This window comes from Salvelinus sp. IW2-2015, linkage group LG27 (genome assembly GCF_002910315.2).
Source record: "Salvelinus sp. IW2-2015 linkage group LG27, ASM291031v2, whole genome shotgun sequence".
NCBI classification, from domain to species: Eukaryota; Metazoa; Chordata; class Actinopteri; order Salmoniformes; family Salmonidae; genus Salvelinus; species Salvelinus sp. IW2-2015.
In genome coordinates this window covers 16,996,949-17,010,730 of record NC_036867.1, presented here as the reverse complement: position 1 = coordinate 17,010,730, position 13,782 = coordinate 16,996,949, and the positions used below count along the sequence as shown (strand labels likewise).

The following is a 13,782-nucleotide window of genomic DNA, read 5'->3' as shown; positions in this document are numbered from 1 at the left end:
ATTCTGATGAAGATCATCAAAGGTAAGTGAATATTTATAATGCTATTTCTGACTTCTGTTGACCTGTGTGGCTTGTTTTTATGTCTGAGCGCCGTACTCAGATTATTGCATGGTGCACTTTTTCCGTAAAGTTTTTTTGAAATCTGACACAGCGGTTGCATTAAGGAGAAGTATATCTTTAATTCTGTGCATAACAGTTGTATCTTTTATCAAAGTTTATGATGAGTATTTCTGTAAATTGATGTGGCTCTCTGAAAATTCGCCGGATGTTTTCGATGCACAACATTACTGACCATAACGCGCCAATGTAAACCGAGATTTTTGGACCTAACATAATCATATGGTGTGCTTTCGCTGTAAAGCCTTTTTGAAATCGGACACAATGGGTAGATTAACAAGAAGTTAAGCTTTAATTTGGTGTATTGCACTTGTGAATGTATGAAAGTTAAATATTTTGTGATCTGCCTTTTCCGCTAGCGGAACCCCTAGCCGTAAGAGGTTTTAAGGATATCCAGGAAAAGAGAAGCAGATTTGAGTTGGTTTCACTTTTTGATCTGCCAGAGATAAAGTTCTGGGTTTATACTGCTCTACCTCGCCCTAGTGACATAAATGTATTTATATATTTTCATGTGGTTCTTTATCCCAGACTTTGCTTACACTTTGAGCTAACGTGTGTTTTGTGATCTGATCAATATGATCCAGTTTGATCAAGGTTTGTCACGTCTATTAAAATGTGTCTCTCATCCATCCCCCGTGTCCGCATTGTAACCACATTAGCTGGTGCCTCCCTGTATGCAAATTATTTGACAAATATTATTTCAAAATAATCTGTATTTTTTTATTTTAACACAGTTACTGATGCCATAAATCAATGGTGCTACCTATCAATGATTTGAAAGGCCAGTATAATGATGATTTAAATGGTTTGACCATCCAGATCTGTTTACACTTGATTGATATCCAGATGCAATGCGTGCCTTGCTACATCTGGAGGTGGTAAGGAACATCTGATCACAATCAGATCAAAATGTGTCTTTTAACCGTCTACACCTGTCTAAAAATGTGGACAATATCAGGACAAAGGGTGTACCTTAGCACCACGTATAAACAGGGCTATACTATAGTCTTTCATTTCCAGAAGTACATCAATACATGTAAGGGGTTTGTCTACAGTTAGTCACAATGGGCAGTTGTAAGGAAACTGCAGTGGTGGTACATTTGCCAACACATTATTTATGCTGGTGTGTTTTTGTCCCATTCGATTTCCTCCGATATTTTGTTTGTTTAAAAAAAAAAAAAAATTGGCAAGCATGTGGCTGTGTCCAAGTGAATGATTGTAAGGGGGCCTGTCTAGAAGTTTTATTTGGCCATAAAAACAAAACATGCCATAATGGATGAATGTCCTGATGTGAAAATTGCAGGAGAATACAGTAAGGACCCTGTTTGAAGGAAGGTGTATGAAAGGATGGAAAGAGTGAGTGCGTGAGTGAGTGAGAAAGGAAGGAAAGAAAGAGGGGTATTTATCTATGTTCCTCTTGGCTCGAAAATTATGTTAAATTATATTGAGCAATGATTGGAAAATACTGAACATAGTGGAAGTTTATATCCTGAAGAGTCGATTGATGCACCCGTCAATCTAATGAACATAATAAAAAAAATCCCCATCAAAATCCCCATTTGTTAACTAGAGATACCGCAGCTGCGGTGGAAAGTGGCAGAGCTACAGCACTGTTTGTTAGACCAAGGAGACATCCCGAAAATCGGTCTTCTCACAAACAACATGTACGGAGGGAAAATGTTTGGAGTAAAAAGTACATTATTTTCTTTAGGAATGTGGTGAAGTAAAAGTAGTCAAAAATATAAATAGTAAAGTACAGATACCCCCAAAAAAGACTTAAGTAGTACTTTAAACTACTTTACACCACTGCCTGGTATCGATTTAAAAAATGAATGTGTCAATGGTGTGCGTACTGGGAGCGGAGTCAGGTGCAGGAGAGCAGAGAGTTGTGAACAGGCGCACACTTTATTTAGGCAGGAGAAACCAACAGACGGACGGACGCCACTGCGTCGAAACCTCCAGCCAATAAGGCAAAAGTGCAAACGCGCAAACAGTCACAATAATATTGTACAAACAAATAAACATACCTCGTGAAATAAAACACGGAATAAACGCCTACCAGTATAGCACGTCAAAATAGACACAAAACAATCTCACACAAAGACACGAGGGGGAACAGAGGAATAAATACATGTAGTGTGATTGGGGAATGAAAACCAGGTGTGCAGGGAACAAGACAAAACAAATGGATAAATGAAAAATGGAGCTGCGGTGGCTAGAAAGCCGGTGACGGCAGAAGTCGTGACAGAATGGAAGTATGGAAGTAGTTTTGTGCCATCAAAAGAAAAAGGGGTTAAATATGTGTCCAAAAAATATATATATTTCCTGAGCTTTCTTATATCTCCTTGATATAGGACAGACACTTCAAAACCTTATTCCTTATGATTTATTTTTTGACTGTTTGTTTTGCCGTTTATGAATGTGTTATTCAATGCGTTTCTATGGACTATAGTAGTAATGGCCAAATATATATATATATATATATATATATATATATATATATATATATATATATATATATATACAGTATATAAAATATATACACACTGTTGTCACGTGTAGTTTCATGTTATCACATTAACATTAACTACACGTGATCACATGTGAAGTTCATGTGGGGTCAAATCCAATAGAGCACAACACAGAGTGAAACCCTCTGTATTTTCAAGTATTGTGGTGGCATCATCATGTTATGCTTGTCATCAGCAGGGACTGGGGAGTATGTCAGGATCAAAATAAATATTACATGGAGCCAAGCCCAGGTAATAAGTTAGAGGAAAACCCACCTCAGTATTCTGAAAACCTAACCCTGGGATAGAGTTGTATTTTTCAGCAAGACAATTACACAAATGTTTATGCCAAAGATACACCAGATGGCTTTCTGAGTGGTATAGTCTCAGTGCTGACTTAAACGTGCTTAAAAATCGGAGACAATGTTTGAATATTGCGGTCTATAAATTATACCCAAGAAAGTTTGCTGAGCTTGAGCAATTTTGACAAATGCAATGTATATATGTTGCCATAAGAATTTTGGAAAATCTTATTCAAAATCATTCACAGCTCTAATGGCTGCCAAAGGTGCTTCCACCAAGCATTAACACTGGGGTGTGAAGGCATATGCAATCAAGACATCTTTGTTATTATATTTTCTATAACTTTCGTTCACTTGTGGAGCAAGTTGTGTAGATTTGTAGGATTTCTTATTTATTTAATCCCTTTTTAGATAAAATTTTAAGGCAGCAAAATGTGAAGACTGTGTAAGGGGTGTGTACACTTTCACTAGGCCCTGTATACATGATATGCCAAATAGGTGGTACCTGACAGGTAAGCATGGGAAAATAGAAACAAATAAGGTACAGGTAGGACTATGATATTAGTGATGCAGTGTTTCTCTTCTTTACTAAGCATAAATATCGGGAGGATTGGAGATGGACTGACAGTCCAGCAAAGGGAGACATGGCAGAGTGAAAAACAATGGCAATTTTGGAAGCCTTGCTTAGACTGGAATGTAACCGAAGTGAACTATGAAAACTCAAACAGACATTTTATGAGGGCTAACCGTACAATTTACTCTATTATTGTATTACTTGCGACATTTTTTTTAACGTTTCATCTAACATGCACTTACCATCCATCAGTTTGACAATAGTTTGGAAGGGAACTTGCTTTTGTTTTGGAAATGGAATCAAGACACATTTTGGGTTATGTATTCACATACTGTACATACTTATATTCACCGTGTCAACAAACTCTGCAGGTCAAAAATAAGGTTTCTTTTTTAATGCTTTCAGACAACAGGAATGGAGTGAGACATCTCATTTGGGAGACCATCCATTCTCCCCATGCAGCGTAGGCCTGTTCAGTGTGAGATGGATAGTGGTGGGCTGGTGCTGAAAGACTGTGGCAGGATGTGGTTTACTGTGCAATCTCACTGCAAATGGAAAGCAAATGGATATAAATCAGTCACTTTATAGAGAGCTGGTGTGTGTGTGTGTGTGTGCATACTGGCTACTGTGTGTGTGTGTGTGTTGTGTGTGTGGTGTGTGTGTGGTGTGTGTGTGTGTGTGTGTGTGTGTGTGTTGTGTGTGTGTGTGTGTTGTGTGTGTGTGTGTGGTGTGGTGGGTGTGTGTGTGTATGTACACCCGTGTTGTAGTGTGTACACCCGTGTGTGCCAATGCATTCTGTTATGTTGTGTGTGTTTAGTTGGCTCTTTGAGGCTATGAGAGGGCTCCCAATGGAAAGTGAATTGGTCCAGCTATGGTCAATGAGCCCCCTGGTGCCTCTAGGCATAAGCTCTCCCAACCAGCCCTCTATTTGGCTCACCATACTCTACTGGCCAAATAATGGCACCATTCTCCCTAAATGCCAATGCTGTGTGTGTGCATGCATTTGTGTAAAGAGCAAGAGCATTAACAGTTCTGGCCTGGTGTGCCTCAGCCCTGTTTGTGTTGTGCAGGTACTAATCCCAGTATAGCCTACTCAGGTTTAAGCTAACACCCTTTTCTCTCTTCCCTTTTTTTGCGGGCCCCTGTTTGCAGCCTAGGCTAGCGTCTGGCTCGTGAGTCGGCAATCACAATCAATATTCCTCCAAAGAGCTGTGTCACTTTTTGCGAGTGGCTACTCCCGCAGAGGTGTGAGAGAAGCGTGAATCACGTAGCCTCCTTTCAAGTGGGAAAAAAATGAGAAACTCAAGGACGAGCATGAAAGAAAACACATGGCACAGGCGTCTGTGGCATAATTTGTGCATCCGTCATTGGAAAAGAAGAGCTTGTTGTCTCGCCCTCTCTTTCAACATCACCTCTGTGACTATGCCTGTGCCCCTACGCCAGCACGTTTGGTGGACTGAGACTAATTGTCAAAGTTGGTATTGCAGTGTGCTTAAATACTCATCAATGGCTAGCTAACGTCAGTTCATTCATCTTTCCTCTAGCGTCTATGTTGCCTTCCTAGAATCAAAGCCCCCCTTTAGAATATCAGTAGTCTCCTCTCTCACAGACCACAGATGAAATAAGGCTCAGTTCCCATTCTGTTCCTTCTGACAGAACTACAAATTAGTTTCCAATTTGAGCGTGAATATGATAGTGAATCCTCTCTGAGAAGGGCCCATGGGCCCTGGTCGAAGGTAGTGTGCTTTGTTGTGAATAGGGTACCATTTGCGACGCAGCCAGAGAGAGTACGAGAGAGTCAGGTTACCAGATTATGAATGAAGGAAGGGGTAATTTGGAGCAGCCGGGAGGCTCTGCTGGAATGTCATGATGTTCTGGCATTTCCCTGACAGCTCCAAACATGTAGACATAAATCATTATTCACTTCTATGTACTGCAGCGCCAGAGGGACACACACACACACACACACACACACACACACACACACACACACACACACACACACACACACACACACACACACACACACACACACTACGCCCTCTCCCTCTCTCAAAGTGAAGGGTATCAGAGGGAGAGAGTTTACCCTTGGAGGCAACGGCTGTGTGTCTATCTCAGTCAATACTCAACACTCTTCAGAGCTTATGAATGTCTGGGTTTGCAGGTAATGACTCAGGGAGGAAAATTGTTATTAAACAATCGGACACATTTGGGTGATCTCTGGCATTATCCCTGCGCGTGTGTGTGTATGTGTGCAACAGACAGCGTGAAGGTCACGCCCCCTCACTATCTCCGCCAATTTATAATCCAGTCATTCTGCTGGCGTTACCATGGCAGCAAGGAGTTGAAGGCAAACAATGCCATTCAGGGTGGAAGGCAACCCTTTGATGAGAGGAGAGAGAAAAATGGAGAGATGTGTAATACCCATCTATCTCCTGAGGGGAGATAGGATATGAAGAGGCATTACTTTATATACTATACAAATCTCTTCATGGAGTTTCACTTTAACCTCTTACATGCACCACAAAAGATTGTGTTTAGTGGTGAACTGAGCCAGAGAGGGCGTAAATATCCAGGTGTTAACAAACACACATAGTAGGTTACATTTCCACCATGCACTATTATTACAGAAATTCATTCCTATCAGTGTTTGAATTGGGCTGGAACACACAGGTACTGATTACGGGCACTTCTAATTCTATACTGCTTGAGTACTGGCACCTCTTATAGAATATTGGCTTAAAATATGATGAGTACTGGCACCTAAATGTAAAAAGTACCAGCACCTATTTCTTTCCACTTCAAGCACTGATTCCTATGTCAAACAAAGCCTCTTTAGAATGTGCAGCACACGTTATCATTAGTCAGTGTGTCAGTTGAGACAGCACAGAAATGGAAACTCCTGAAATAAAGCAATGTTGTCATTTCACAGGGGAACGACTGAGAATGGCCCTCTTCCTCCACATAAATCTGATTGTCTGTGTTTGTGTTCCATTTCAGAGCTGAACCAAAACTGTCTGTCATATAGTCTGATACAGTACACCATCTGCATACTAAAAAAGCGTAGTTTCCTGGTCCCATCTATTTTAAACAACATGGTATTCTACTGTATCTTTATTCGATAGTTTGTGTCTGCTTAGAATAAGAATATTCCCCACGGAAAATAGTCCTCCTGAGACTGAAGCTGTCCTAATATGGATACTGTACATTAGTTACATATTTCAAAACAGGACAGAGAATTTTTTACAACGTTGAATCCGTTTAATTAACAATGTTTAATCCGTGTGGTTGTTAAGTGTACCTGCCTCTTGCGCCATGGAGGAGTGTGAGCAGCTGTTGGAGGACTGTAAAGAAACAGTTTGGCAGAGATCTGGGTGAAAATCAACAGCCCGTAGATGACAAGGCAACCTGTTCCGAATTCATCAGCAGCACACAGTTCCTACTGCCGCCAAAGAATTCTCCATATTTATTCAGTTTACCCATGGAGTTCTAAACATTAATGGACATCATTAGACGGAGAGATACATAAGTGTCTTGGATGTATGCTTTGCACGTTTCTCCATCTTCTATCTGTAAACAAGGAGCTGTTGGCACATAAGCCCCTGATCGCAGACTCTACTCTTGAGCTAGTTGCTTGTTTATATGGGTAACGGGTAATGACAAAGTGTTGTGCTTGATCTGAGCCTATTATTGAAATGATTGTGTGGAGCTAGCCACACAAAGAGTGTGTTAGCAAACAGCTGTGGCTGGAGTAATATTTGGCAGGCGAACTGTGTGGTACTTGGCAAATTTAATGTCACTCATTCAAATATGTGAAATAAACACAGTGAGGTGGGTTAGGGGGGGGGGCACTTTCCTCTGACTACTAATAGCCTTCCTCTGACTAAGTCTGGAAGCCTGGGGAGACTCTCAATGTGTTGTCGTTTCCATGGAGGGGAAACAGACCCTGTTGTAGTAAACCATAGGAGTTGTTGCGAAGCTCAACTCAGCCATGTGCCTATCTTTGAATGACCACTTGCGAGCGTCATTCACCGCTGAGTCACTCAGTGCACACTTGTGGTCCACTGTGATAACAACAGTTTTTCCTTCTTAAGGTTCCCTACGTTTAGTCCGTTTCCTTGTCAGTTTCCGAAGGTGGTTGTGAAAAACGCCCCACTGACAACACAGTGCTTTTGACCGACAAACCAAACCATCCGGGTAGCAAGTCATTAAGCATGTGCTCTCTCTCATTACTTTAATGACCATAGTTGAGCTGTGAGTGGGCTGCAACTAGGAGGCAGATAGTTGTTTTGTTAAATGGGTGGAATGAGCAGGAATGTCCTCAGCCACTATACTTTGACTCATTAAAGTGGCGAGGGCCTTATTAGCACTAGTTTATGATCTGTAACTGGGGGAATGGCCTCCTCCCTTCCTCCCTGGAAACTCTATACCGTATATACAGAATACGCTACACGGAGTGTACAAAACATTAAGAACACCTGCTCTTTACATGAAATAGACTGAGCAGGTGAATCCAGGTGAAAGCTATGATCTCCTATTGATGTCACCTGTTAAATCCACTTCAATCAGTGAATATGAAGGGGAGGAGACAGGTTATAGAAGGATTTTTAAGCATTGAGACAACAGACATGGATTGTGTATATGTGCCATTTAGAGGGTGAATGGGCAAGACGAGATATTTAAGTGTCTTTGAACGGGGTATGGTAGTAGGTGCCAGGCGCACCGGTTTTGTTTCAAGAACTGCAACACTGCTGTTTTTTGTTGTTGCGCTTAACAGTTTCACGTGTGTATCAAGAATGGTTCACCACCCAAAGGACATCCAGCCAACATGACACAACAGTGGGAAGCATTGGAGTCAACAAGGGTCAGCATCCCTGTGGAACACTTTCGACGCCTTGTAGAGTAACTCAAATATTAGGAAGATGATCCTAATGTTTGGTAAACTCAGGACCCGCCATTCATTTCTCACATTGTGCATTTTTACCAGAAAATCGAATGAATTGTGTGTGTGGTGTAGGCTTACTTTGGCGTGACATTTTGATAGCCGTGTAATTCTCTCTCGGGCATGGTGAGTTTTATCAATATGTTTGCCTCAGTTGACAATTATTTTTTTGCAAAGCTTATTATTGATAGTAGTTACCTTGTCCGAGGGATTTGCGCGGTTATCAAAACGTCACGCCAGGGTAAGCCTACACGAAACAGACCTTATATGAAGTAGTTCTAAAATTCCAGATTGAAAAATTAATGGTGAAAAAATGATTGGAACCATTACCGGGTTTTATGACTCATAATGTGGTACTCAATACCGTATGTGCTGTAATAAATATAATTGAAGTACTATATGTAAATGCATAATGTGAAGCTGGTCTGCCTGATTAAGAGGCTCACATAATAGCCAAACAATTATGTGTATATTTTTTTCAAGTGTAGCCAACAGCTCAACATTTCTACTTCGTCTACTTGGAGTGAGTCACTCTGTATGTTTTAGCGTTTTTTTGTTGTTGTTGATGCCCTTCCGACAGTTCCAGTGCCACTTAGGCAATTAGTCATCTTTAGTATGCAGTGTGCTCCATCTCCACCTACTCAATCATCAACACAGGCAATTATGTTCAATGGAATCGGAAGCAGCAGACGAGCTGCCGGAGATGATAGAAAGTGGTGTGAGAGGTGTGCTGCTGAGCTTCCCTCTGCATTAGTCAAGCCTGTGGGGTGCTTAGTACGCACAATATTAAGGGCTTAGCGAAGAGGATTACTAATTCAAATCAATACCTCCTGAATTTGAGCTCTTTCAGAATCGTAGTCTTTAATGTTTTGATACAGGAAATCATTAGAGGTCTTCTGAGGAGGGTTTACCCTCACGTGGGCTTAACGAGTGGAAGGCGTTTTCTATGGCTCGAGTATGTCAAAGATTAGAGTATGGATTTTAGGCTTTCTAAACTTCTGACTCATTCTAGGTCTTGCGGCTGAATAAAAACTGAACATAGGGGTTAATACCGGTTCATGCTACTCAATACAGGACGGAATTTCCCTCTTGTTGTTGTGAACATGCTGCGAACACACACATACACACACGCACACACACATAGGCTGCAGGTACGCCTAGCGATTAGAGCATTGGGCCAGTAACCAAAAGGTCGCTAGTTCAAATTCCAGCGTCGACAAGGTGAAATAATCTGTCGGATGTGCCCTTGAACAAGGTACTTAACCCTAATTGCTCCATTATGGCAGACCCTGGCAGTGACCCCATTCTCCAAGAGTGACTCAGGGGGAGTTGGGAGGTGCAAAAAACACATTTACAATTCACACATGCGTAGGAAATAGGACACAAATAAGTGCACGCACACACACAAAGGCCACTATCCCACCTAGAGGCAGAAATTCAAAATGTCACCAGCTTAAGTTTGTAACTCTATTCAAAGGTCAGAGACTTGTTTGCGGTCAATGTTCGATTTTAGCCCTGCCAACAGATACTGCAGTTTCAAACACAAAACAGAACACACTGTCCAGTCTGAGACTGTCAGCATGGCCAAGTCTATATGATGACTCAATGTGGGGGGATTTCTTGTCTAATTGCGCAACTTGGTGTATTACTGCAGTGTTCACCGGCTCATTGAGTCCCATTTATTGTGGTCTTTCCCACTCCAACCCCTCTGCTGTCTCTTTATTTTCTTTCCCTCTTAATTAACTGCCTTCTTTCCTTCTGTAAAATCGATTGTTTTCTCTTGTGTCTGTTGTGGAAGGATCTTGAGTGTAATAGGTCACTTAAAAATGACAAGAATTCCAGACGATGTCACAGAGGGAAATTTTAAGCAATTACTTAATTATATTAATATCAAGCCTATCAATTTCAATAACATCAAGACAGGGATAAAGTCAACTGGAAATTAAGTGAATAATCTGAGAAAAATGTACAGTGTAAGACTATAAAGACTGGTCTCAACACTTTACAAGGAGAAAGACATTTAAGGACAGAAAAATATGGAAGTATGCTGGTGTTGAACCTGTCACTCTGTCTTCCCTTTAGACTTTGCTCTATAACAGCACCCCCGGACACAGAAGAGGCATGTTTTGATGAAGAGGAGGGTGAGCAGCATCACGATGGCCAGTAGGAAAGCGAACACGTCCAGGCTGTGGTACTGGTACCAGGTGAGCTCGTGGGCCTGGACCCTCAGGTGCTTGGCCCCTTTATTCCTCATGGTGAACTCTATCCAGAACACTGCCTCATCCTTGGGACTGATGGGCCTGTCATGGTGGATCCTGGACAACCTCAAGGCGTTCTCCTTATACGACGGCTCGTTGATCACAGTGTTGAGTCCATCCACCAGATCCTGGGTTTTCATGGTGTTGAAGTCCATGATGACCGCGGCCCCCTTGGCCTTCATGTGGACCATGTTGTCTGGCTGGTCAGCGAACATAGGAATTCCCACCATGGGGACCCCGTGATAGATGGCCTCATAGATGCCGTTGGTTCCACCGTGGGTGATGAAGGCTCTGGTCTTGGGGTGACCCAGCAGGTCGTTCTGCGGGATCCAGTCCAAGACTCTGGTGTTGGGGGCCAGGGTCTCAGGCTTCTCCCCACTGAGCCTCCACAGGACCTTCTGGGGAATCTGCCCCAGGGCTGAGGCGATCATGTTCCCTTTCTCTGTGGTGAGGTTCTTGATCATGGACCCGAGGGTGAACACCACAATGCCGTCATCTCCAGAGCTCTGCACAAACTCCTCCATGTCCTCTGGTAAGGGCTTGGCAGGCTTGCAGTGGATTCCCCCCACAAACTTGAAGTTAGGGAGGAAAGGACGAGGGTAGTCAAAGTCCCAGTATGTCCGGATCAGCCACAAGTCAGCTTGGCCCATCACCTCACAATAGGTCGATGGCTTCCCTCGAATCTCACTGTAGTAGGCGTCTATGTCTTGCCAATAACCGTATGCCATCATGTCCTGGGACGCATAGAAGAGGAGGTTCAACAGTCTTTCAGTGAAGCTCATTTCGTCGGTTAACTTGATCATGGCACCAGGGACAAAGGATGGTGGAGAAGGCATCTGCCCACAGAGCCTCTCCCACATGTGGGCAATAGAGAAGCGCAGGGAGTAGACCAAAGGAATGCCCAGATCCTCAGCCACCAGGTCACTGCAGGGGTAGATTGGATCGGATAACATAACATCATACTTGGCCTCTCTCAGTCTCCTCATGACGGTCTCTGACCTCAGCAGTCCGTCACATATCTGTAAGCAAAACTTTAATTCTCTTTTTACAATATCATACCCCTTCCAATGGATCTGCAAGTAGCTCAGGTGGTCTATCTCGTACATGTAAAAGTGGATGAACTCCTCAAAGAAATCGCTCATCTGTTGCGTTGAGACGGAGACGTTGAACGGTTCGTAGCTGAAGCGAGACTTTTCCGTGGGGTCCATGTATACAGAGGCACTCTGCACCAGCACTGTAACATTGTGTCCTCTGTCAATCAGAGTGTCCAATATTGGCTTGAGGTTGATCCAGTGACTGCCTTCGGTATGCCAAACTAATATGTTTCCACAGTTTACTCTCCCTATGATACATAACTGTGCGATCACAAACACAGAGATGTACCGTGTCAGCTTCATCGTGACTGTGTGGAAACAAGTTGAAAACCACCTTTTAAAACTCTTTCCAAAGTCAACCAATCATTAACTGAAGTTGAACTCTGTATTGTAGTACTATAGAGTATTCCTCCTGTCACATAAAACCAGATAAGCGAGCCACCGCCTTGATCTTTCGGTGTGAAAGGTAAAGGCAAGCACACACAGACAGTAACCCTGCTTGTCCCTACCCAGAGTCAAGCAGCTAGCTGCTTGTAAGCCCTGCCAGCAGCACACTGTTCAGTCATAATAGGTACCAGTGGGATTAAAATCTTACAGAGGCGTCGGCAGCAGAATGGTAATCTCCCCCAAAATCCTGGGCAGGAATGTAGGCACAGGAAATTAGTCAGGAGAGTTTTGTTATGGCAGAGGGGAGAAACAAATGGGCTGAGACACTCTGGATTTGTCCCAAATGGCACCCTATCCCCTTTATGGAGCACTACTTTTGATGAGAGCTCGATGGGTCCTGGTCAAAAGTAGTGCACTATAAATGGATCAGGTTTTTCTGGATTTTGTGACATTGATTTACTGACATTATTAGCAGACATTGACAAACTATAAGCTACATAAGAGGGCATAAAATAAGAGGATGTTAACCTTTACTTAACACCCATCCCGGATCCGGGAGCATCCTCATCAGTAAAAGCTGACTAGCATAGCCTAGCATAGCGCCACAAGTAAATAATAGCATATAAATATCATGAAATCACAAGTCCAATACAGCAAATGAAAGATAAACATCTTGTGAATCCAGCCATCATTTCCGATTTATAAAATGTTTTACAGCGAAAACACAATATGTATTTCTATTAGCTAACCACAATAGCCAAAGACTCAACCGCATATTTTCACCATGTTCCTACCGCATAGGTAGCTATCACAAAACCGACCAAATAGAGATATAATTAGTCACTAACCAAGAAACAACTTCATCAGATGACAGTCTTATAACATGTTATACAATACATTTATGTTTTGTTCGAAAATTTGCATATTTCAGGTATAAATCATAGTTTTACTTTGCAGCTACCATCAAAAATATCACCAAAGCAGCCAGAATAATTACAGAGAGCAACATGAAATACCTAAATACTCATCATAAAGCATTTATGAAAAATACATGGTGTACAGCAAATGAAAGATAAACATCTTGTGAATCCAGCCAATACTTCCGATTTTTTAAATGTTTTACAGTGAAAACACAATATAGCATTATATTAGCTTACCACAATAGCCAAACACACAACCGCATTTATTCACCGCATAGATAGCATTCGCAAAAACCAGCAAAAGATATAAAATTAATCACTAACCTTGACCAACTTCATCAGATGACAGTCTTATGACATCAGGTTATACAATACACTTGTGTTTTGTTCGAAAATGTGCATATTTAGAGCTGAAAACCGTGGTTATAAATTGTGAATATGTAGCATCGATTCACCAGAATGTCCGGAGCTATTTTGGACACTCACCTAATCTGACCAAAGAACTCATCAAGTATTTTTATGTGAAGTTTATGTTGTATGGCAAATGAAAGATACACTGGTTCTTAATGCAACCGCCGTGTTAGATTTTTTTAAATAACTTTCCCATAAGAAACAGCTTGCGTTATTGCGAGACAGCGCCCGCCAAAACGGCAGAGAATAGGAATCAACATTTTCCA

At 42.0% G+C, this 13,782-nt stretch overlaps 1 protein-coding gene across 1 annotated transcript; it reads right to left on the bottom strand.

Annotated features, from left to right (window-relative positions):
* Positions 1 to 10,294: 10,294 nt before the first annotated feature.
* On the bottom strand, positions 10,295 to 12,187 carry LOC111953811 (UDP-glucuronosyltransferase 2A1). Its single transcript, XM_023973316.2, has one exon. The coding sequence runs from the start codon at positions 12,099 to 12,101 to the stop codon at positions 10,509 to 10,511; it is 1,593 nt and encodes a 530-aa protein (XP_023829084.1). The 5' UTR covers positions 12,102 to 12,187; the 3' UTR covers positions 10,295 to 10,508.
* Positions 12,188 to 13,782: the final 1,595 nt, after the last annotated feature.

Excerpts from the sequence above, each read along its gene's own strand:
- LOC111953811 (XM_023973316.2), bottom strand. The coding sequence starts at position 12,101 with ATGAAGCTGACACGGTACATCTCTGTGTTTGTGATCGCACAGTTATGT.